Raw genomic sequence first — 25,867 nt, forward strand, 5'->3', positions numbered from 1 at the left:
CCTGATGTGGGGCTCGACCCCAGAACCCTGGGATCACGACCTGAGCCACCCAGGAGCCCCTCTTCCCCACCCTTCTTAAAGGAATGCAGAGTACTACTTTCTCAGTTTTGGGGAAGGAGATGGTATGGTAGATTACACTGGTGTCAGTAATTTTTTTTTTTTTTTTTTAAAGATTTTATTTATTTATTAGAGAGGGAGGGAGAGAGAAACAGCATGAGAAGGGAGAGGGTCAGAGGGAGAAGCAGGCTCCCCGCTGAGCCAGGAGCCCGATGTGGGACTCGATCCCAGGACTCCAGGATCATGACCTGAGCCGAAGGCAGTTGCTTAACCAACTGAGCCACCCAGGCGCCCGGTGTCAGTAATTTTTGAAGTGGTGCAAAGTGAGATCCAAGGCCCATACTCTTATTTACAGGTAGCTTTTTAATCACATTGTCAGACCATTGTGAAGGATTTCCTTCAGACATTTCTTTTACCAATGAAAGTCAATTCCACCTTTCTCTTAGGAGTTATAAATCAGTTGAGTTCATTTGGTTGATTTAGTACTTGTTTTGTTAACAAACTATATTCCCTGTTAAGGTCAGATTAAATTTGGAAGCTTTAAATGAATAATGCCGTTTCTTGTAAATTGTTTCATTTGTTAACTTGGTGGGAGGATATTTTAGCATCTTAACTCTTAGAGGTAATTTTGAAGCAAATCTTTGCTGTATTTCTGATTATGATTAGTCAAAATGACTAAAGGGATTTAGATTTGTAGTATAATCAAGAACTTGCCTTATAATTTGAAAATTTGAAATTCTAGTCTTGAAACAGCATTTGAGTAGGTAACTTAAATCCTAAGTTATCCCTGGGGTGCCTGGGTGGCTCAGCCATTAAGTGTCTGGCTTGGGCTCAGGTCATGATCCCAGGGTCCTGGGACTGAGCCCCACATTGGGCTCCCTGCTCCGCGGGAAGCCTGCTTCTCCCTCTCCGACTACCCTGGCTTGTGTTTCTGCTTTCCCTCTCTCTCTCTCTGTCAAATAAATAAAATCTTTATTGTGCTAAGTATCCTTAAATTACTACACTTTTTTAAAGATTTTATTTATTTATTAGAGAGAAAGCGCAAGCAGGGGGAGGGGGAGAGGGAGAAGGAGACCTGCTGAGCAGGGAGTGCGACGCAGGGCTCAATCTCAGGACCCTGGGATCAAGACCTGAGTGGGAGGCAGACGCTTAACCGACTGAGCCATCCGGGCACCCCAAATTACTACACTTTAATATTGATCTTAAAACAGTTTTTTTGATAGCTGTACATGTTGTTATAATCATACTTATGAGCAGAGTGAAAAAATACATACCTTTATTCAGAGGGCATTTGAAATAGTTTTCCATGTTTAGTTTATGGAGCATTTCCGTCTAACTAGTGAACAGCATGGATATGATACTTTTGTTATCAACTGTATTTTAAAAAGGGTTAGTGTTGCTTGAGTAGGTCTGTACAGTTGGTAATAAAAGTAGTTTGAAGTTTGGTCTAAAATTTCCTTTCTATTTATTTTAAAATAGTTGGATTAAAGTGCATGATGTGAAATAATATGATGGATAATAATGAGTGAGAAACATGGCCCTGCAAGTGGGTAATGGAAGTTTTCCTTTAGAAGTCTTGAAAGTGGGGGGTGGTACCTGGGTGGCTCAGTTGGTTAAGTGGCTGCCCTCCGCTCAGGTCATGATCTCAGGGCTCAGATCATGATCTCAGGGTCCTCGGATTGAGCACGTGGGGTTCCCTCTTCAGCGGGGAGCCGCCTTCTCCCTCTCCTCCCCACTTATGCTCTCTTCTTGCTATCTCCCTCAAATAAATTAAAAAAAAAGTCTTGAAAGTGGATTAGATGAACGACCAGAAATTAAGATAATTCTGTACTGTTAAGAAGTGATGTTGCAGTGGTGCCTGGGTGGCTCAGTCGGTTAAGTGGCTGCCTTTGGCTCAGGTCATGATCCCAGGGTCCTGGGATGGAGCCCCACATTGGGCTCCCTCCTCAGTGGGGAGCCTGCTTCTCCCTCTCCCTCTGCAGCTCCCCCTGCTTGTGCTCTCTCTCTGTCAAATAAAGTCTTAAAAAAAAAAAAGTGATGTTGGGCTCTGTTGAACAACTAGTTCTACACCTTGATTGTTTTGATTATGCATTAAATCTAGGGAGACCAGATTTTATCTACTCTGTTGGAGTTCTTGGGGACTGAGACTTATGCATGGTTTTTATAGTAACTTACTCTACAGGTGAGCCTCTTACACAGCCAGATTTAAAATCCTTGGGGTTAAGAACTTACCTTCTGCTTGGACTGTATTGTTCATAAATACATACATGTCTTGGTCTTCTGGTGGATGATCCTTATTTTGAAGTTTTGGAATAAATCATGGCATTTTAGTAGTCTCTTTTTATCTTTTTCTATGCATAAAATTATATTCTTTTTCCTGCAGAAATGTGAATCCAGAGACTGAATTCTCTAAAGGGCCTGTACAACGTAGTAGATGTTGGTGGAAGCATTTAGTAAGTTTTATTTAATTTTCATGTTTAATCATGTTTTTAAATTTTCAATGACTAGAAATTTGAATAATTGAGTCAGTTGTAGAAACAAAGGGATTTATTTAATGAAGCTCAAAGCAGTAAAAAAAAAAAAAAACAAAAAACCTGGTTAGGTGTGTGTGAAGTTGATTAAAATTTTGTTTACTCCAACCTGTTACTTTCTTTAAACTCTGACAGAATGCAAAGTAACCTACATTTGAACCTACTTCCAGCATTTCACCCTAGATCTGGGTGTTGGTAAACTCCCCCCTATGTTTGTAAATAAAGTTTTATTGGAACACAGCTATGCTCTTTTATTTACACATTGTCTGTGTTTCCTTTCCCACTACAGCTGCAGAGTTGAGAGTAGTTGTAGCTAATGGTCACAAACCCTGAAGTATTTACTACTTTGTTCTGTAGAGAAAGCTTACCTGTCCTTGTCCTAGAGCCATCGCTCGCGTCAACTTAATCCTTCCTGTGTAGAACTCAGACGCCTTTGGGTTTTATTTTGGTAATAGAACATACTTTTTAATGGATTTCAATGTAACAATTTTAAGAAATAAAGTAATTCTGAAATTTCCTTAAACCTGAAGGCCCAACAAAAAGTTCTTTTCACACTGAGGTTATGCTTTGATTTTAGAAGACTTGGTTACTACTACTGTGGAATAGTTATTCTAACCCCCAACATGAGAAGAAGTGGGAAGAGAGTAGAAATGAATTTGGATGAATTCTCCAAAGGATTTATTTATTACTGACAGAACTCTTTAGGTATGATTATTACATCCTAGCTGTTTCATAAATATTTTTGAATCACATTTGGGAATGTAGATTTTTAGATGATAACTTTGCTTCTAATTAGTACTTAAACTTCCATTGTATAATGGCTACTAGATCCTGCAAAAGGTGAAGTTCTGGGTTTTTTTGTTAGGTTTTGATGGGGATTGTGAGGGCAGAGATGAAAACTTTCCTAATGTACAATTATTGATCACATGTCTCATTTTAAAGAGATTAATTGCCTGGCACATAGTGGATGCTCAATAAATACTTGATTTATGGTGTATCATTTCTGTTAAACATTATTTGTTAACTAGTAGTTTAGGTCTAATTGGAAAACAAAAGTTAAATTCATTATTAAAATAGAAATTTTAATGCATTATCTATTTTTAGTATGTAAACTAAAACTTTGACTCAGTAAAGAGGAAAAAGGGATAAGAAACTACAACTTTCAGTCTCAACATGTACATGTTGTCAGATATTAAACTAATATAGGGACAGTGGGGAAGATTTCATTTGATTGTAAAACCTTAGATGATTCTTTTTCTTAGTTACCATAATTGATCTTATTCTCTGAGAGATCAACGGTTGGCTGGTGTTTTTCAAATAACTTTGTAGTTAGTTTTTATACCCACTGTGTTTAGGACCCAGACTTACTAATATATTATAATCTTGTTGAGGATTCAAGCTACTTTTGGTAATAAGACAACCTGTGTGAGTTCACTATTAAATGTTTCCAAATTTAAAGACCAGCACAAAGGAGACTGAAATCAAGTCATAAGCACCAAGAATCTTAATTACATGATGGGAAGGATCAGTTTCTGCCCCTCATCGTTCTTTTATACTCTTTTGTCCCTTTGGTTTTGCAGTAACTATTTGAGTTTTAAAGTGATATAAGTTAACATTAATTTATTGTGGCATTATTAGAGCCATCCACTTTTTTTTTTTTTTAAAGATTTTATTTATTTGACAGAGACACAGCGAGAGAGGGAACACAAGCAGGGGGAGTGGGAGAGGGAGAAGCAGGCTTCCCCTGGAGCAGGGAGCCCGATGTGGGGCTCAATCCCAGGACCCTGGGATCATGACCTGAGCTGAAGGCAGACGCTTAACGACTGAGCCACTCAGGCACCCCTAGAGATATCTGCTTTTAAAATTAAGAACCATTAATCATTTCTTTTTCCTTGTACTCCTCCTTGTCCCCTACATTTTTTGTTGCTATTAAAAATGGGAGTTGCTGGGAAGTAGAGGTAAGGAGATTGCTTATGCTTATTTTAGGGGAGCCCCTTGTAAACCGAATTCAGTAATGAATCGCATTTCAACTGACAACTTCACTTGCTTGCATTTCAGCTAACTTTATTTTACAACATCCAGTGATTTTGGAGCAAATTTACTGAATTAGAATTTAAAGAGGAGACCTCCTTGCTCAATTTTATAATCTTAAATTTCTGGATGTACAATATTTAGGGATTTTAAGAGATAGCTGTTAGTACCTTTTATGGAAACCTTTACTTTTGCTTTCGGGAATTTGATTAGAACAAACAATTTTCTTTAAAAAGGAGATCTAAACTATGAACAGCAGAGTAGAAAAATTCTCCTACCTGCTCATAGAATAAGCTTGAAGCCTCTATGTAAAATACACAAAAGATCTAGGTCTGTTTGATGATGGAATTCTAGATCAAACCATCATCTTTTCTGTATGTCTGCAGTAATTCACAAGTTACTGAGAGATGTGTAGTAGGGCTTTGATATCTGAACCCTACTCAGTTTTCTGTACTGATCTTATTTTAATGCAAGATTAAATTCTCTTTAAAGCAGAAAGTGTCTTTAAATAATTGACCCAATTTATCCAATGGATTTTTCAGAGGTCTTGTTGCTACTGGAATGTAAATTATTTTGAGTAGTAAGTTTAGTTTGTAGATCTCCATGTACTTTGGTTGTTGTTATATGGGGAATAATAGCTAAATAACATTTATTGGGGTCTTTCTATATGCCAGGTAATGTAAAAGCTATAAATGTACTAATTTAATTCTCACTACTGCCACATGAGGTAGGTACTACTGTTTCTATTTTACACATGAAGAACTGGATTTTGTTACTAAGAAAATATCCAGGCTCACAGAACTCATGCCTACTTTCTTTTTTATTTTGTAACATAAATTTGCTTATTTGCAAATTTAGTTTTTTCAAGAATTTGGAATTCCATGAAAATAAATGCTACTTACAAATCCCTCATTGGTTTTTTAAGGTATTTTGATGCTTGACTGAGCACTTTTGCCTATTAACAAAATTCTCACTTTTTGCTTTTCATTGGCTTTGTAGGCATGCAAGACTGACATGACTTTTTAATGTCACAAGAGTTGTCTGCTCTTGTAGCATTTGTTTTCTTTTTTTAGTCACCTTAAACATGTTACTAGAATGATCAATATACTAGTATTTTCTAATCTCTACTGTCACACAAACTATTGCATTTTATTAATTTTAGAATGATTTTAATGTCATTAGGTTTTCTTTTGAAATTAAAATAATGATTTTAAAAGGAAATTTCAATATCCTGGATAAATTTTATCTCTTGTCCTGTGGCAAAAGAATATAAAGCATTGAATTTATCATTTAATGTACTAAACAATAAATTGCACCTCTAGCCATTGAAATAATTACAGCTTGTTATCAATACATTAGTGTCATTGATCCATAATTGTGTTTACATCCCCAACTTCATTTAGAGCTTGATCTTGCATTGTAACGATAGAGATTGGGGAGAAATTATAATAAACAGTGCAAGAAAAATGGTATTTTTATCTTTATACTTATACATAGAAATATACCTTAGTTTTAGGGAATGAAGATACTTTATTGATATGAAGAATGAATGAGTTCTTATTTTAGGGTGGAGAGAAATCAGGAAAGTATGTTAAGGAGAAATATCTTGCATTTGATGTTTATTACTGATGTTGTGACACATTTTTAGTCGTATTTTAATATGAGTGGCAGTGTCTCTTGGTTATCAAGTAGTTTACTAAGTTAGATATTTATTTTGTATATGTAGACAACAAATCCTAATTATAGTTTAGGAGATAAGATTTAACTACTTGAAGAGCAAAAATGCCTTATATTTAATAATCTCCTAGTCAGCCAGACTTTATGTCTACAAATTTAGTTTGAGAGCTGCAAAATTGGTAGAGAAGACCAGAGTTAAAACTTATTTTTGTAATTATGTTTGCTCATGATGGATCAGGATCATTTATTTAATAGAATATCCTGACTTCCCACTTAATCCCTTTAGTTCAAATTATTTAAGTAATGGATTTGTTTCTCTATTAGTAACATTTGATATTTTGGCAACAGGAGTATTTTACTTGTATTTAATTTGAAATCTGATAGCAATTTATGGCAAATATCATATAGGCCAGGTAGGTATTTTGCATTTTTGATCATTTTTTTCCTAGTTGCTACATATTTCCTGTATTCTCAAATAAGTAGCTGAAGATGGTGGTATCTCTATTGGCCCTTTGTGTTATCTAAGCAAAATTAATTAACATCTGTTGAATTGGAAAACTATGCTGTTACCCACTGCTTTGGTGTGTGGTTTTTTTTTTCCCCCTTAATCTCAAAATTCTTTTCCATAATTAGTTTTATTTGAAGAAGCTTGGAAAGTTTTCTGCATTGAGATTTAGAATCCATAGTGTTGGTGTAATTTAGCTTTCCAGGATTTTGAATTTGAATTTTTGTTTTTACTTACCATATTGACAGTGTAACAACATTAAGTATGTAAAATTTGACTGTTCACTGCCACTTTTCTATAGTTACATATGTATCTGTGACAGTAGAAGAACTTTGTTACAGTTTGCGGTCTTGCCATGATTCTCCTTGAGAAGTGTGTGCAGTGCATACAATTTTAATATACTACAGTTTCATAGTTTAAAGCTGTTACAAAATTAAAACTTTGTGTATGGTAAGAGTATCTTCAAGGTGGGTGGATGTTCTCTGTTTGAAGGAGTAAGATTATTGGTATTCCAACAGCATTTTTTTCTTTTAATGTTTTCATCAAGCACCCAGTCAGCTTGAAGAGTCTCAAATGGACCCTACCACTGAGAAAACAAGATGGCAGTCCACTATGGGGAATTGAGGAAAATGGATTAATACAAGAGTGCTGTGATAATAAACAACCAAGACAGGGTTCTTTTAACATGGATTTCATGAAATGAAGACATAGGTTTCTTACCCAGCACAAATGGACAGTGGATTTGACTTTCTAAAGACTTTTTGTATCACTAAAACAAGTACATTTTTGACATTTGGAGAAGAAAGATGGCACATTAACACAGATGTTAGTTTGTATACCTGGAAGTTTTTGCAGTTTGACTTGTATTGGTATGATTTTGTGGAATGTTAACTTTAATAAAATTTCTAACACTTTAAAATTTCTCAGTTTGGGCTTTTTTTTTTTTAAGCTGAAGTTTCATTAAATGTTCAATTACTGCCTTAACACTTTGACCTTTACAGTTCCCCAGCAGTAAAATGTACTGAATAAAGCTGGTAAAATGGAAATGGTGTGCTGGAAGATGTTTTACTTGGTTGAATAAGATTTGTCTTTTTTCACAAAGTTGTGGAAATTCATTTGTGCATTAAGAGATGGTTGTTTGATTGAAATGCCATTTTGTGCTTTCTTGAAACATCTTGGAAAATAACTTACCAAGGGATAATAATAGGAATTTTAATTTGCCATGAGATTGTAATGAGCTTATAAAACAAAATGCCTTTTGCCTCAAAATTCAGGATGAGTTATAAAATATTTTTATGGGTTATTTTGTGTTGATGGAAAAGGTCTCTTTTACCCATGCTTTTTAATACTATGTCTTATAGTAGAATATTCATCTGAACATTTAAATTGATACCTCCTGTTGTTTTAATGGTTAATATCAGGGGAAGAGGTTGGATTTATATGGAAGTGTCCTTAGGGTATTCATAAAGGGACTTAAAATTTTGGTGGCAATCATGTCTATAATACATTTTAAATAAATATGAAATAGGGCTTTTATCTTGTATTTTTCTTAATCTGTTTAGGAATTTAGAATAAATAAATCATGCCGTGTCATAGATTATTGTTTGAATTCTAAGTGAATGCTGCTGTTCCATTTATTGATAATTGATTAATACCAGTTTTAGTAACTTATAAAGGTGGGGTAGGCTTCATTTTGATGGACCAGATGACTTGTTGATTATATTTTCCCATTATACAGATAACAAGGAAGAGTTCAGCTTGAATTTTTTTTTCTTTTGGTGAGAAATAATCATTTTGTGTGATTAATGTCAAATACCATAGTGCCCACATCTCTGATCAATACATATGCAATATTCTCATTGACTGATTTGAGGTGGTTGGTCTGTATAAATCAAAAGTGGAATTTTGGATTTTGATTTTGGTAGAAAATTTATGTTTTGTAGAAAGTACAGAATTGAAACTAGGTTTTGATTATGGATTTTTACTACCTAGATGCAACATTGTTGCTTTTGTTAGGTATAAACCTAAAATGGATTTCTTCAGTGAGGGGAGGACATTGTACTGGCATACTATAATGTTAGGTGAGGAAAGTTGAGTTTTTTGGATGTGTGAGTGTTTTCTGGGGTGCTTGTTGAGAGAAATGTGTTAAATTATTTGTTTTTGGCATTAGTGGTCATTTTGTTTCCAAAGATCTCATGGTTTTGGTATTTAGGAGAATTTGCCCTATGACATTATTTTGATAACTTGCCATCAGATAGGACCAATTGTTATTAATTTGCCATTCTCAAAATGGGTGTATATATTTAGAATTGGATTTGAAATAAAAGGGAATGGTTGGGATATATGTGTTGTGTTGGTTTGGAGGTGGAGTTTCTTGGGTTTGTTATTTAAGGGTGCCCATGGAAGTTCCATGCTCTTGAATTTAAGATCTTTGTTTTGCCTGACTCCGTGTGAAGTAAATATATTGTGGTTATGAGGATTTTTTGGTGAAGTTTGCAAGGTTATATATAATGGGTTAGAGAATTTTATTAAGATTTAAAGAAAAATTGAGATTCTTGGATAAAAGCTAGTTGCATTAATTTTTGCTCTAATGGAACTGAACACTAGGGAGGCGCTGTTGAGTTGTACCCCTTTTTCCCCAGTTGGGATGGAAAATTCCCCCTTAAACTTTGTCTTTAGATAATTTTTAGGCTTCATAAAGAAGGCAAGACTTGAATTTAATTTATGAAATTGAGGTTTTGCTTTTATTTAGAAACCATTTTACCCATGGGGGGTTAATTTTATAAAAGATTAATACTTAACTTCAGCTTTATATTCTCTAAGAATTATCCCTCTTTCAAAATGGCTTGATAAAACACCACTTCCTGTCCAGAGAGGAAGTTATTTTAGCTCAAGGACTGAAATATTTAGCAGATCTTTAGACAAAAGGAACAAATTACATTTCTCTCTGGCTTAAAAAGGGTGCTTGAGCCAGAGGGGGTTAAGAAACCCTCCCTCCTCCCCTTGATGGGGTGGTCTGGAGGGGCAGGGAGGTGTGGGGGTAGGGGTCCTCAGGCTCCCTGGGATGGAGGATCTCTTTTTTTCTTTCTTTTCTTTTTTTTTTTTTTTTGGTGGAGATGAAGGGGTGGGTCTATGGTACATCACCTGAGTTGTGGGGTAAATGTAGAGAGTGTCAATCAAAGGCAGAGCTCTCAGAGCTGGGAAGGAGGCTCTAGATGGCGGCTGTGCCTTAGAGAGAGCGCGCTCTGCTCCCTGCCTTCGCCTCACTTTACGCAACTTTCCCTAACTTTCGGGCAGCCTCAGGGGGCCCCCGCAGCCCCCTGCCTCTCCTAGTGACTTACTGGGGTCGATTCGAGCCTTTTTAAGGGAGAAAAGCAGCTTTTAGGAGCTTTCTTTTCGTGCCTTGTTGGAAAGAAGCAGCCGTACTGAGAGCCCAGGTCGTTGTTTTTTCCAGCTTAGAAGCCATGGCGCACCTCCATTTTTGTGCGCTCTCCTAATGAGGTTTTTTTTCTTCCGGACCCGTTTTAGTATTAATTGTTGCTTTATTTTTTTGACCAGTTAACATATTGGAGGATTATTGTATTTATTTTTCGTTTTTGTAACGGAGAATTTTGTTTTTATTTTTAATTATTTGGGATCTGATATTTTTCTACTACTAGAATAGGACTCTCGCTTTGGACCTACTACATGGATCAGGTAAGTCCATGATCGTTAGTGATTATTTTAAAGATTTATATGTATAAGTTTGCTTTATTTTCTGTAAATATGAGAAATTCCTGGATGACGCAATAAGATACAGAGATTGTTATTTGTATCCAGTGTGTTACTTTGAGAAACTTTCCTTATTGATAGTGATGATTCCCCCTGTTCGGTTTGTCCGTTTTTGTTTTTTTTTTAAGGAAAAAATAGAAATATTTTGTTTTTTGGTGCTTACCGCTGTTGTATTATAACAATATCGTTACATCGTCAGGACTTTGTTCCTGATAATAAAAACCATCGATAGAAGCTGGGACCTTACCTTTCTTTCAACTTTTGACAGTAAATACCTGGGCACAGGACTTCAAAGCAAACACAGATTCCCCCTCCCCCTAAATATTTAAGAATTAAAAGATGATGAGAAATAAGGACAAAAGCCAAGAGGAGGACAGTTCGCTACACAGCAATGCATCGAGGTATGAGCTATCAACTTTCTTCCTTTTTTCTTTTTTTGGGGGGGGAACCTCAGCTTACATCGTTTACCTTGACAGACAGGGAAAGCTGTCTGTTTTATTTTAAGTATTTTACTAATTTGGATTCGTTTTTTTAAAGCGTGACCTTGAGATTGCTAATATGCCACACCCTAATTTTTTGGTAGCAATTTATGAAAGTTGAGTTGTGACTTAAGGCCTCTTACAGCAGTCAAAAGGTAAGGTACCTTTATTCAAAGGGGCCTTTCCTGTAAACTACAGTTTTTCTGTTAATAAATTTCAGTTTTTAGGTTTTTGTGCTGTAGAAAAATGACCTTGTCGGTTTAGCCATTGCTGCATTGCACCATTTTACATACAAGGCAAATTTTTTCTTTGAAGAATCTAGGATACCCAAACTTGTAACTGAAGGCCATAGAGGAGCCTTGTGGTAGTAAATTATAGTAAATAGACGTTTGAGAAAGTTATATGAATGAAAAAATGTGCATTTTGAAATGAAATTGCAAAAAGGACCCTTTGACTGATGCCTCTCAGTTTATGTTTTTACTTGACTCTATATTTCTTTTGATACTCTTGACATTTTAGGAAATTTTGATAAGATTTATCAAAACCTTTACACCATGGTTACAGTTCCTGCATTTATGAAATCAAACCTGTGATCACAGAAATCCTGGAATACTCTTAATATACTTCTCTTTTGTGTTTGTTACTGTGATTATATTTGTATATTTTGCATTTAAAATATTTTAAGGTTTGCATTTATATGCTTATATTCAGACAGTGCTTTCTGGTTGGTAGATGTGTAGTATCTTATTCTTGCATTTTAGTTGTAGCAGCTTTAAATTTATTGATTTATTTTGACAGAGTCGCCTGGAATGCTTTATCTTCTGAAGCTTACAAATACACTGTTTGTTTAGATCACGATTTGTTTCACATTTGTTGGAGTATCTTATTAGTGACTAAGTAATAAAGCCTCTTAGACGTTTTGTTGTATGAGCTGTATATTAATTTTTTTTAAAGTACATATGAATGCGTTTCTTGATGTGTGTTCTTATAAATTGTTATGAATTTTACATCCTACAGTTAAGGATGTCATTGGTTATGTGAGTTTCCCCCCCAGTTTTGCTTTTACTTTTATAATTTTATAGAAGTAATATACTTATTAGATTCATTGAATTTGAAAGTTTTGAACTGGTTTATTACAAATGTTGAAGTTTGTTTTATTATACTAATATATTTCAACCCTTGCTTTTAAAAATACCTTTCCAAATTCTTTTGTAAATTGAGTTGTCATACAGTTTGGACTGCTGTCTCTTGAACTGAATTGCCCATGTAATTATCTAGGTTTGATTTAGGACAGAAAACTTCTGCACTAATCCTAAGCTGATTTTTCTGAAAAGTAACGGCAATTTGAAGAAATAGGAATCCCCAGGTGTATTTGACAAATTATTAAAGATTCAGTACCTAAAATTGTTACTCCCTCGAGTATGTATGATTTGCATAGTCTCACTTAGGTTTTGGCTTTCTTATGCAAGGTTTGTGGTTAACATCATTGATGAGACTGCCTTCTAATTTGAAAAATTAAGCAGTGTTGCTATTTTTTTTTTAATAATTTACTCACCTAGAAAACTATTTGGAAGTTGTCATGCATTTACTTATTGGCAGTGGGGTTACAGCTTAACAAGGAAGCATGTACTGTACTTTTAAATGCATTTTGTCAAGTAGTTTCACATACCTGATGAATGTTCAAAAAAACAGACTCCTTGAAAATGGAGTTTTAAATTAGTTATCTGAAATTGCATACCTTAATACATGTACATAATTATGACATCACTTCCTTTTAAAATTGGAAAGCTTAATGGCATGCTAGTGGTGTTTATTGTGGTAGATTGTTATTTTTAGGAAGCTAAAGTTCAGGAGACTTCAGGTACTAGTACTTGGTCCTTAATCTATCAGAATTTCTTCGTAAAGGACCTAGTTTCTATGGCACAAAATCTAGTGCTTAGGGAATACTACAAAAACCACTTTGGCAGCCTGAGCCACAAGAGAGGAAGGGAGGAGTTGGCAGGTCAAGTAAACTCTGTTCTGAGAATTAGTTTAGGATCTGAAAAGCTTGAGTGCAAGTTTAGGTAAACCTGATACTTCACTGTTTTTGGAAATAAAGCATGACTATAGTTATATAAAGTTTGTTATTCCTGTATTCTTTTGTTAATGCTTTAAATGTTACATGTTGTATACCGTGATTTCTGAAGATTAAAAAGTTCACTTTCAAAAATATGATTTTAAAATTCTTGATATATCTGTAAAGTTTCTAAATATTTAAAACAAAGTTTTAGTGAGGGACATATATAGAACCGTATGCCACACACTTCTTACCTAAATAATTGGCAGTTTGGGGGTAACTTCAGTAATAAAGAGTGGAGACAGGAGAGAAGGGAATGTGAATGGAACTGTGCACACAAAGAGTTCTGTGTGTTCTAGGACGCTGCGTTTGCAGTTTTACCTAAAGAACTGAGACAGTTTATTAAATTTATCTCTAAATCGTCTGCCTTTGAACCAGATTATTTTGACAACCTACGGTGCGGGCAAAATCTGCTTTTTAATCACCTTTTAGCAGTTATTCTAAAAGCCTGGGGCTGATTAGAAATGGCATAATGCAGTTGCTTGTGGACTGAACAGGCAGTTTTTAAGTGGCAGCCATTTTATGATGCTGATAATTCTTAAGAATCGGGACTTTTGAGAAGATTGAGAATCGAATGGAAACTTGAAACATCAAAACTACTCCCCCCGCCCCCCCGCCAGCCTCCCCTTTTTTGGTTCTCTGGTGCTAAAATAAAGGGCAGCTTGGTAGTTAGCGCAGGCAGCAGCTCTGTGAGCCCCTGGCATCTTGGTGCAGGTCCAGCTCAGTCACAAAATGGCTGTTCCTTTGTGCCGCAGCGCTGACAGACATACTGCATTGCACTGTGTACTCGCCAAACAGCAGGAAGTTGCCGTGCCGAGTTCAAAGGCCGGCCGGCGCCGGCGCCGGCGCCTGCTGCTGATTGGCTGTGCGCACGCTTGGTAACAGCGGGTCAACAGCGGCGGCCTCCGGCAGGCCCCGCCCCGCTGCGTCAGGCGCGTCGTCTCGCTCCTGGGAGGGGCGAACGCAGTGACGTTGGGCTGCGTGCGCAACCAGGGTGCTTCCTCTTCGTCTAGCGAGCCAGCAGCTTTGGGGGGCGGGGGGTAGAAAGGGGAAGGGAGCGGAGCTCCGGCCGGGACTTTCCGGTGGGCGGCCTCTTCCCGACCGATTTCGCCTCTGGCAGCCCTCTGCGCCTTCCTTCTAGCCGTCCACACCCTGCAGCGTGTGTTCCTTTTCCCATCCCTCGGAAGGGTGTTGCTCTCAGGAGCGGCTTCTACTTCTGGAGAAAGTAAAAGGCGCTAATCGGAAACCTTCAAATCGAAAACCTGCCAGTTTTTACATTTTTTTCGCTTTCCTTTCTCATATCCTAGCGAGTCTTTTTTTTTTCTTCTTCTTCTTTTTTTTCTGTTCAGTGTGAAGAGATTAGTAAGCTTAATCACTGACCAAAACCTTTTCACTGTCAGAGGAGATATTTTTGCTTAAAGTGAGACGTCCTAACGGGTATTACAGCTGTTGTCTAATCATGGCTCATAAACAAAGGGAAGATTATTTGAACTTGTCCCCGTGCATTTTTACTTGGTACCATACATTTTCTCAGTTGGCATTTGATGGAGGAAAACTCAGGTCAGTATGTGCAAAGTGATTTATTTCTTAAGATTACGGGATGATGAGAAAAGAGCGTAGGAGTTTTCACTTAACTATAAATATTAAGTTAACTTTAAAAGAACAATACAGCATTAGGCACCCATTACTGTGCATACAAGTGTTAGAAAACAACTCCTTTTAAGTGTTAATAGCACTTTGTTAGGGAACCGTGACTCCCCAAAACTTGGTTGATAGTGGAATGAATCACTTGGAAGAACCTTGGGGAATCTGTGAGATCCCCGATCCTGGAAATTTCAATTCGGTCCTGGTAAACTTGTTAAAATGCTGTGGTTATGCTCATGGTCTGTCTTACTGGGAAACCCTTGGCAAGGATTTCTCGTTTAAAAAAATAATCCTAGTTTAGCAATGATGATTTCATTATTCAGTCACAAGTAATGAATTTAAGTGTGAAGAAAAGGCTGTATTATGTTTTCCTGCTGTACCCTGACAAAAAGGTGTGTTTTTTTCCCCCCCTCTATGCTATTGGAGTATTTTTTAGCAGTAACAGTTGTCAGGTAGTTGGCCATATTTTAGATGTTTCTTACTGAGTAAAATATGTTAACTTCAAGAGAGGTGTCGATTGTAGGTAGAAAGGTTTACCTGGGCATCTCTGAATAAAGTTTAAAAAAGGTAAAATTCACTGTTATAGTGGGTTTTGTAGGTTCGCTTAGTCTTGATTCTTTACGAAGAATTCTTTGAATAGTTCATGGAAACTTTAGGTGAAACTGGATTTTTATTTGTTTTATAGACTTGGTTCATCAAAGATTTGATAAGAGATTTTTAAATTACATGCTCAGGTATAAATTAAATATAAAAGAATTAGCCTTAGCAGTAAATACTTGTAGAACTTGACCATTAACTGGAATTTCAAACTCCAGAAGTGCATTTAAAGCAGCAAGAACGAAGTTTCTTTCTGTGTATTGAGATTGAATTCTGGTTGGTTGTATTAAATTTTTATTATTTACTAGATGTCTTTAAATTCCTAAAAACTAGGTTAAGAATTAAGTGGCATTGCATTCATGTTCCAGGATAAAAACTACTCTGTTGATTTTTTAGCCCAAAGTATAGATACCATTACGATGTGCGTTGAAGTGCATATTATGATAACAGCAATTTATTTATGAACTGTTTGCATGTCCCTTGGAGCCAGTGAACTTTTTAAAGAACCAGAGTAAGCAGGCTTTTCATTTAGACTTCTGTGCCTTTTCCTTCTGTGTGCAGAATGGCATGAAATGGCAAGAAAAGTGTTGATTTAATCTGTCTTTGGCTTTTTTTTTTTTTAAAGATTTATTTATTTATTTGAGAGAGCGAGCATGAGAGAGAGAGTACATGAGAGGGGGGAGGGTCAGAGGGAGAAACAGGCTCCCTGCCGAGCGGGGAGCCCGATGCGGGACTCGATCCCGGGACTCCAGGATCATGACCTGAGCCGAAGGCAGTCGCTTAACCAGCTGAGCCACCCAGGTGCCCTTTTCTTTGGCTTTTTAAAACCTAGTTTCCAATTGATATTTGGCACCTTGGAAATTAACATCTGCAAAGATTAAGTCCTCACGGGAACGTGATCAAACAGTATTTGATGAAGAATTTTGTGAAACTTTTAGCAGGTTATTGTTTGAGAGGTGAATCTGGAAGTTTTGTTGACTTTTCTCTGACAGTATCTGAAACATTTTATTTTTTATTTTTTTGAGAGATAGAGAGCGTGCAGGGGGAGGGGCAGATGGAGAGGAGAGAGAGAATCTTAAGCAGGCTCCACACTTAGCGCAAGGCTCCATCTCACAAACCTGAGATCATGACTTGAGCCGAAATCAAAAGTCAGATGCTCAACTGACTGAGCCCCCCAACCCCGGACACCTTTCACAGACTTTATAATTAATTTACTCCTCTCCCTTCCCTCCTACAGCAAATCCTTAACAACTGTGAAATAACTTCTTGAGGCCTCTGGGATTTCCAAACTCCCTATACTTTCTCCTATAAAAACTTGTTCCTGACAAAAATTGAGTGACTGCTCTGTGTGACACCTAGTAAATTTTTTGTTTATGAGCCTTTTTTGTTGTTGTTGTTTATTAAGGCCTGTTAGGTTCTTTCTGCAAACCTTAGAACTCTGTTGGCTTTCTTGAGGGGTGGGGGTCACATTAGTGAAGAAAGTTTTTTTTTTTTTTTTAAATCACCTAAGAATTATTTAGTATAGAAATAAACTATGCTGCCAAATTTTGCTGGGTGCTTGTTGTTATAGGTGAGCAATTGTCTCCTGTCTTCTAGCCTGCCCCGGCATTGAATTCAGATTTATACCTTAGCAAGATTGCTATTGCTTTGGAGCTTTAGTGTTATTAGTATAAAGCCAGAACGAAAAGTTGACTCAATCATCAAATACCCATCAAATACCAAATGCCATCAAATTCCTAGACTTAAGGTTTATTGTATGTTTATTTTGTAATAAGTAACTTAGTACAGTGTTGGAACACGTTATTTATAGGTCTGCTATGACCTTTCCCCTTAAACAGTTTAAACTTTAATTGGTAGGGCAAGCCTGGGGACAGAGACCTTTAGAAAAAGTTCGAGTGCAGCTTATGAGGTGGGGAATGAGCCTTTGCTTTGTGAAATAAATCATGGAGAACCTAGATGTGTGGAAGCCTTTCACGGTACATTTTGAAACAGTTCCTGTTTAGTATTTTATTGTTAAGATATTTGGCTAGGGGCACCTTTTTTGGTTAATTCAGTGACATCATCTGGATTATATTCCATAATGAAAAGTACTTTAAACTCCCTTTACTGGAGAGTTCCCTTAGTTTGGGGAAATGGTGCAGATGAGCCTTGGCTAAGGCATCATTCTAAGGATGGTCCTGATTTTATACTTTGGATTCAATTTAATGAGTTATTTTGTTACTTGTGATGTGTTTAACTGTTAACTTCCATATCTGGCAAGAGCTGTATACCTAATACACACTAGTGCAGTGTTTACCTGGATCCTGAAAATTTTTTTCCCAATTTAGGCCTCTGAAGTACTCACTGTTTGGACTTGTGGGTTTCTCACTTAAAAATGTGGATAATGATAATCTTCACTGGGTTATGAAGTTAAGTAATGTCTATAAAGTGCTTATTAGCAAAGAGCCTGTTAATTCAAAGTGCTCTTTAAATGTAAGCTATGAGTAATATTTTACTTCCAGTGCTTTATCTTAGTTTCTTCCCCCTCTTGAACTAAATTCCTTGTTAAGAGCCAGATTGTCCCTGAGAGTGAGTTTGGTGTCCTGGCCTCCCACAAGAGCTCGTTTAGGCCTAATTTAGGCCCCTTTCCCTCCGGCTGATACAGGAATCTGTCTAAATCATTCTAAAATGAAGGCAAGTCCCCTTTTAGTTAGTTGAAACCTTGAGTGTGTTTTCAGTTGATCCTCTCCTAGAATTTCCTTCTGAGAAAGCCAGCCGTTTGAAGGGAGTGTATGATTCTTTCTGGACCAGAACAGCTTCTTGTGTGAGTCACAGCCCAACTCTTGGCAGTCACACTGAGTAGGTACCTTTTACCCCCTTCTGGAGTGAGTGATTATTGCCCTGATTTTCCCTCTGCCTCATTTCCCCTCTCAAGCTGTGCAAGAGTGAATAAGGAATCCAAGGAGCCGTGCTGTTTGGATATAGATGTAACTGCAGTAATATTTACAACCAATGTCCAGTTGGCTGTGGCTTGCTTTTTAGTAATCCACCCTCACCATAGCACCATGTATTTGACTTAGCATAATGCCCAAAGTCCAGTTTTATTCTGCTAGAACTGTAGTCTAGGTTTAAGATTTCTGTGTTGTTGGTTTTCTTAACGTTCTTCATTCCCTTTCCTTTTGGTTTGTGAGTGAGTTGAGTTCTATTACTTGTTCCTACAGCAGACCTGGAGGGCATCTACTCCAGTCCAGGGGCGCCCGGGTGGCTCAGTTGGTTAAGCGTCTGCCTTTGGCTCCGGTCATGATCTCAGGGTCCTGGGATACGGCCCCGCATGGGGCTCTCTGCTCAGTGGGGAGTCTGCTTCTCCCTCTCCTCCTGTGCGCTCTCTCTCTTTCTCTTGCACACACGCGCACTCTCACTCACTCTCTCAAATAAAATCTTTAAAGAGTACTCCAGTCCAGCCCAGCTCCTTAGGATTGAGTTAATTTTCCAAAGCTCTACATGCATTTTAAATGTGCATGTGTTTTGAATCTTTTGACAGAGCACTCTTGTTGGATTCTTTTCTAACCCTTGATGTTCCTGTTGCGTGTCTCTGTGCCCCTTTAGGGCAATTTTACTAGCAGCTTGCCTTTGGAGGTCTGGAAGCAAAAGTGGGCGGGGTGCTGTTAAGGGTTGTTGTGTGTGATGGAGGAGGAACAGTTTCTGCATTAAAGGTCATGCCTGGTCCTGCATGTGGTGTGCTGATGGAAGCTTTCGACCCCAAGATTTCCGAATTCTTGTCCCACATGCTTTAAATTCTAGTGCTGTCACTTTCTTACTATAATTCTCCACTTAGCCCTTGTTAGATTCCTCTAAAAGTTTGGATTCCAGAATTGACTTTGAATGCAGTTACATTCCATTCAGAATCCCCTTTCCCTCCAGCTGATACAGGTAACTGTCTAAAGCAGTGGATGTGGGCTCTGCTGTGGAGCAGTTATTTAGAGTTGGTGGGTTGTGAATTGTCACCAGCATAAAAAAAAAAAAAGGAACAGAATATGATAATAAACCTCAGAGAATGGCGTTTGTATGGCTTATTTCCAAGTAGTACCCATAACGCTGGTTATCTTTCAGTTTGGATTTTATCATAAAGGAAAACAGCATGTGGTAAGAATTTTACGGGAGAATACTGGAGTAGATTTACACTCTTTTGACTGCTTTGTGACAGGTACTAAGTTTTAAGATTTTTTTTTTTTTAATGTGTATATTATTTAATGTGATGGTTAGTGTAGCAGAAATGCTAGTGCCCTCCTTCTGGTTAGCCAACTCCCCAAATTAACTGTCACCGAGCTCTCTTCCTTTGAAAGGCTGTGGGTGGTCCTGCATCCTGCTGAGCTCTTTTATACCCATCCCATTGTGTTCCTTCACTGGAGTTGTATACATAACAAGGATTTGTAGTTACTTCTCAAATTTGTTTATGCTGGTTTCGCTGGTAATTTTGCATTTCAGTTACATACCAAACCAATGGACAAGATGATTGTGAGAGATATTTCAATGAAAACTAAGTTGTTTGCTTTGGAAAGACACAATAACTGCCATTTATAGAGCCTACTGTGAGCCTGGAACTTGTTAGAACAAATCCTTTATATGTGTTAAGTGGGTTGTCTTCACAAGCCTATGAGGTAGGTGTGATTACCATCCCTGTTTTGCCAATAGAAAAACTGAGGCGTTGTGGGGAGGGAGAACATGGTAGAATTGGATTCAAACACTGATAGGTTGGTTCCAGGGGTCACTTAAGCATCTTGTCAAAAGTTGCCATCAAATTAGATGGCTAAGAGGAAACTGTAGGTAGGGGAAAATGGTACAAATCTGGAATTATCCTATACGTTGTTTCTCTTAAAAAACTGCATTTTAAAGAAACCAAAAACTCAAAATCTGAATGCATTGTAGGGTTGATTGATGCCGGAAACTCAGTGCTGCTCAAAAAGTCATCATTTTGCATAAAGAATTTCTAGTTAATATGTGGCTGCTGAAGTGATTCCCATGAGGGTGCTTGGGGACTCACCAGGAAAGAGGGTGGTTGGGAGGGGGCGGTACTGGAAATCTCAGAAGAACTGTGTCCTTTTGCAGTCTGACTCCCATTGCTCCCCCCACCCCCACTTTAGATTTGGCAATGGATTATGAAGAGGGGGCTTCTAATTTGTTGTTTTGTTCTAAACTTAGTTCCCATACTTACTTCCCAAATAGCTTTTGCATGAGAATCCATTGAGAATTTTTTTTTTTTAAAGGCCCCAAACCTGCTTGGATTTTAGGGGTTATGTAGTAGGGCAGGGGAGATCATTGGCATTGTCAGAGCGTTCCAGGTGGGTCTGTTGTGTAGCCAGGGTTGGAAACAGTTGTTCTGTAGACATGCTCTGAAAGGAAACAGCTCTTGATTGTGGTGGGTGGTGGGTGTTGAAAATCTTGAGTGTCTTCATTTCCAGTAGAAGCTATTTGACATTCAAATAGAGCCAGTGTATGGCTGGTAAGTTGTGACTTTGAGGGAGGCAAGTGATGGGTCAAATTCTCTTATTTCCCTTGCTTGATTAAAAAAAAATTTTTTTTCTCTTTGAATTTAGCTTTATAGCATTTTAGGCATTTAAGTCCCCAGATTTACTTGCTAAGAGTCACTTTGAGTGCTTGTTAAACATATTCACAGACTTTTCACCTGTAAGTTTGAATTCAGTTGGGTTTGGGAGGTGCTCAGGAACCTGGTTGAACAACCACGGTTGTTTCTTCTGCTGAGGCTGTTTTGGGAAATAAGGGCTAATTGGGACAGGAATTTGGGTTTCTGTCTGCTTTTTTTTTCTTTTAAGATTTTATTTGACAGAGATGGGGAGAGAGAGAGATTGAGCACAAGCAGGGGGAACAGCAGAGGGAGAGGGAGAAGCAGGCTCCCCTCCCCGCTGAGCAGGGAGCTTGGTGCGGCCCTGGGATGATGACCTGAGCCAAAGGCAGACGCTTAACCAACTGAGCCACCCAGGTGCCCTCTGTTCTGCATTTTAGTTGTAAAATCTTGGGCAGGAACCTCTGAGCTTTTTTCTTTATCTTTTAAAAAAGGAGAAAGGGTAGGGTATGTGTCTCTTGGGGAAGCTAGAATTGAATAAAATAATGCTTCTGAAAGCAGTGGTTTCCCACTAGGGACATCCCTATCCCTGACTTTTGGCAGTGTTTGGAGGTATTTTTGGTTGGGTCTGGGGTGCACCTGGCATCTGCTCGGTGGAGGCTAGTGATGCTGCTAAACATCCTATAACACATACGGAACAGCCTTGCACAACAGATAATGAATTATCTGGCCCCAAATGTCAATAATGCCACGCTTCAGAAACTGTGGTCTAAAATATTTAGCAAAGTGCTTGCCACAGTGAATATTGGTTGTTATTAAAGTTGGGAGTCGGGGGGTGCCTGGGTGGCTCTGTCGCTAAGCGTCTGCCTTCGGCTCAGGTCATGATCCCAGCATCCTGGGATCAAGCCCCACATCAGGCTCCCTGCTCAGCGGGGAGCCTGCTTTTCCCTTTCCCTCTGCTTTTCGCTCTTCCTACTTGTGCTCTCTCTTTCTGTCAAATAAATAAAATCTTTAAAAAAAGGTTGGGAGTTCTCACCATTCCTATTGTTTTTCTGTGGCTTGATCCAGGGACCCCACTTACGTCCTATGACACTGGGCAGAAATCATTTACTATTGAGGTTAGCATTCAGGCCTTTTAAACCTCCTTTGAACGTTGGACTTGCTACCTTATGGAAGTCTTAAGATTATAGCCTAAAAGTTAGTAAGGAAAGAAAAGTTTAAGACCCAAAGGGCTGAAAGGAATTTGTGGTCAAACTAGGCCATCTGTCCGCAGGGCTCTAAAGTGGTGGTAAATACACCACATGAGATGGTTGGTTATAGAAAGAGGCCCCCCCCCCTCCCCCCCCGTGCCTGCATTCACTACTCGGTGGATTAGAAAGTCTTAATGTTCTTGTAGGATCCTTAGTGCACTGGCAGATCTAATTGGGTAGCTATTCGTGAAATGGTTATCTGGTTTGTACCTCATCCAGGCTTTCTTGGTCTAATTCACTTTTTCCTAGTGGTGTGTGCATGGGTGCCATTTGATTGATGCTTCCTGAGCCATTTAGGACTACTCAGTGTTAATTGGTTATGGGGGAGCAGAGGTAGCATGATCAAGACAAGATGACTTTGGGCTCCAGTTGAGAATGTTAGGAGCATGCTTATTACAGGTCGAGGTTTTTCCCTTGTTAGCACTGAATTTCTGAATCTGGGAGGTGCTGATGAGACTTCAGTTTTTATCTCTTGAAACTGTAAGCAGCATGTTTGTGTGCATTTTTTTTTTCCTTTTCTGGTAAGAGGAGCCATGGTGTTACCAGTGTTTGAAGTAACTTCCAGAGGAACTGTCAGACCCCAGAAAGGTCTGCTCCTGAATACTGATCAATTCTGCAATATTAGAAACAGTCCTTTTTGAGAAATTCAGAAAAACTCAGAAAAATGCAAAGAATACAATTAAAGCTCTAAACAAATTAGATATGGCTAAAATCCTATTTACCCCTTCTCTTTAGTCCCGTTCATAAACTTGGCATATAAAAAGTTGGCATTTTAAAAATTACATTGTTTGCGTAATGTGTTTTAAAAATCTAATAGTTTTGAAATTGCCGTGTTGATGTTTATAGATCTAATCCATTCCTAGTCTAACTTGTAGTTGATTGTGTAGTATGAATCTACATTTATTTCCTTTATATTTTTGGTCTTTATGAGCAGAGCCATGAACATTTTTATACTTCCCCCTCCTGCACAAATTGAATAATTCGTCAGGTTATATATCCACAGATTGAATTGAATGATTCATATGGCTATTTTGAGGTTTACTGGAAAATGGCAAGTTGCTTTGCAAAGCTTCTGCAGATTTGCTTTTTCAGTAACAGTGTATGAGAGTACTATCTTGCCTATTTTCTCTGCATCACTTAGTATTATCATACATTTTAATTTCTACAAAGCAGTTGAATGTGAAATAATCTGTTGTAATAATACACTTCTCAAATCACCCCTGAGGTTTAATTTCCTTTTCATAAGTTTTTCTGTAGTTGATGTCCCTTGTCCTTCTTCTAGTTTTCTATGGATTTTTCTTTGATCTGTGTAATTCTTCTCATATTATATTGAAATTCCTCTTCTCAAACTGTTACTTGTCTTTTAACCTTGTTTATAATGTGTCTCGTGTATTCTTCAGAATGGTAGGACTTGAACCTACCATTGGTGGAGGAGGTCTTAATAAAGGTCTTAAATGCAGTTCCATTTATTTAAGGAACTGCATCTAGTATTCTTTATCAGTCAGAAACTCATGGTTTAATGATCTTTGCCTTTCCATCCTCCCAAACACAAAGAAGTGTTTGAGGAGTTGCTCTGCATTAACTGTGGGTGGTTCAATGATTTGTTTAACTGAAGAAAGTATGATGGTGGGACAATGTGAATTCCATTCTGTGGGGCTGTGGGATGACATCATGTATATACACTTGGGCTAGGCCTCTTCTATAAATAAGGATAATTTGTCTTAGAGGGTTTTTATAAAGATTTAGAGGAAAATTTTTGTATATGCCTGACACCTAAGTGCTCCATAAATATGACCTATTAAATCATTGATAGAATTTAGTCTGGAAGTAAGTTTTAAGGAATTTCAGTGTAGGTTGCTTTCTGTTTTTTTTTTTTTTTTCCAGATTTTGCTTTCACTGATTAAAAAAACCCATCCTCTGCCAAACAGTTCAGCCATTTTGTAAGTTTCAGCAAATAAACACTACCCCAAGTGCTGAAATGGCAGCTCTTGGGCAGAGGACCCACAGGCTTGCTTTTCTTTAACTGAAGTGTTGCTGTGCTGACCTCTTGTGGCCATTCGGGAAACAGCGATAATAAAATTGAAATGGGAACAATAGCTAATGTCACTTGCTTTCAAAGAACAGTTGTAAAATAAACTTCATCACTCCATTTTTGCGAACTTCAAAAAGGGTTTTGAAGAGATACCAAATCGTTTTCTAATCACAAGTGAAAAGAGGTGTTAAAGTTTTTTTTACAAGCATTTATTTTCTATTGGAATCTAAAATTCCAGTTTTGGGGTGCCTGGGTGGCTCAGTCAGTTAAGCATCTGCCTTCGGCTCAGGTCATGATCCCTGAGTCTCGGGAAGGAGCCCTATGTTGGGCTCCCTGCTCAGCGGGGAGTCTGCTTCTCCCTCTGCCTCTTTCTCTCTCAAATAAAAAAATCTTTAAAAAAACAAAATAAAATTACAGTTTTGATGAGTCCCTTTTGTTATTTTTTACAGTGTATTTCCCGTGTTGTGATTGCTCAGCCCTAAATTACAAGACTTGTTTGCAAATTAGATTTTGAGTAATTTTAAGATTCACTTACTTTTCGTGAGGATTCTGTATATGTGATGGATTCCTGAATATTCCATTTTTAATTGCTTTATCACTATTAATGCCTTTGGAAATCAGGTAATTTTATGACTCTTATTTGTTTAGGTGAAAGCTTAATTAAAGGACTGCCTCCACCCCACCACTAACTCAATTTGATCCATTTAGTCGAGTCTTGTGGATTTTCCACATCTCCTGGTCTGAATCAGCATCACAAGCTACAATTATGTATTGATAATGATTTAGTATTATGATTAGGCCTTTATAACAAATCTGCATAAAATTTAATTGTGTCTTTTGAGGGAATAATTAGATTGTCAGTGATTTAAATGTGGAGGTATTTACAGTTTTTTGGTTTTTAAATATTTTTTTTTCCTTTTTAAAAAAATACTGCTTTTCTATTTTAACATTTAGGAACTTGCCCTCCTAGGAGAGAAGTATGCAAATTAATTGAGTTATACCTTTATTAAGAGTTTTTTCTTTTAAAGGAAGTATCATATTTACTTTTTCCAGCTGTATTGAGGAAATAATTGGCATATGTCACTGTATAATTTTAAGGCATATAGCGTGGTGGTTTAATTTACATATACTGTGAAATGATTCCTACAGTAGCATCCATCCATCCATCTTCTCATACCGATACAGTTAAAAAAAAAATTTTTTTTTTTTTCTTCTTGTGATGAGAACTCCTAGGATTTACTCTCTTAAAACTTTCCAATATATCCTACAGCAGTGTTGGCTGTAGTCATCATGTTGTATGTTACAAGTACTTACCTATCTTACAACTGGAAGTTTGTACTTTTTGGAAATACCTTCCTCCAGTTCTCTCTGCCACCCTTGTGTCCAGTAACTACCAGTCTAATCTCTTTTTTTTTTTAACAAGTTTTTAAAAAACGTTACTAGTTTATTTCTTTTTTTAGATTCCACAGATATGTGAGACCGTATGATATTTTAGTATTTGTCTTAGATTGTTTCAATGTCTTGGCTATTGTAAGTAATGCTGCCATGAACATGTGAACATGGATATGTAGGTATCTTTTTGAGTTAGTGTTTTTGTTTCCTTTGGATATATTTCGA

General features: G+C 37.5%; 1 protein-coding gene across 5 annotated transcripts in view; it reads left to right on the forward strand.

The window, feature by feature from the left end:
* Positions 1-9,894: 9,894 nt before the first annotated feature.
* CHD2 (chromodomain helicase DNA binding protein 2) overlaps positions 9,895-25,867 on the forward strand; it is a 118,992-nt gene continuing 103,019 nt past the window's right edge. For 2 of the 5 annotated variants that reach the window (XM_064569941.1, XM_064569943.1), the window contains exons 1-3: positions 9,895-10,497; positions 10,841-10,973; positions 11,850-14,727. In XM_064569941.1, coding sequence (XP_064426011.1) covers positions 14,627-14,727 — 101 coding nt within the window. In that variant the 5' untranslated portion in view covers positions 9,895-10,497; positions 10,841-10,973; positions 11,850-14,626. The other 3 variants (XM_045899473.2, XM_064569944.1, XM_064569942.1) reach the window with 2 other exon arrangements.

The sequence above is a fragment of the Mirounga angustirostris genome, unplaced genomic scaffold (genome assembly GCF_029215605.1).
Source record: "Mirounga angustirostris isolate CCGP_5_RB_7025 unplaced genomic scaffold, mMirAng1.0.hap1 SCAF_9, whole genome shotgun sequence".
Lineage (NCBI taxonomy): Eukaryota > Metazoa > Chordata > Mammalia > Carnivora > Phocidae > Mirounga > Mirounga angustirostris.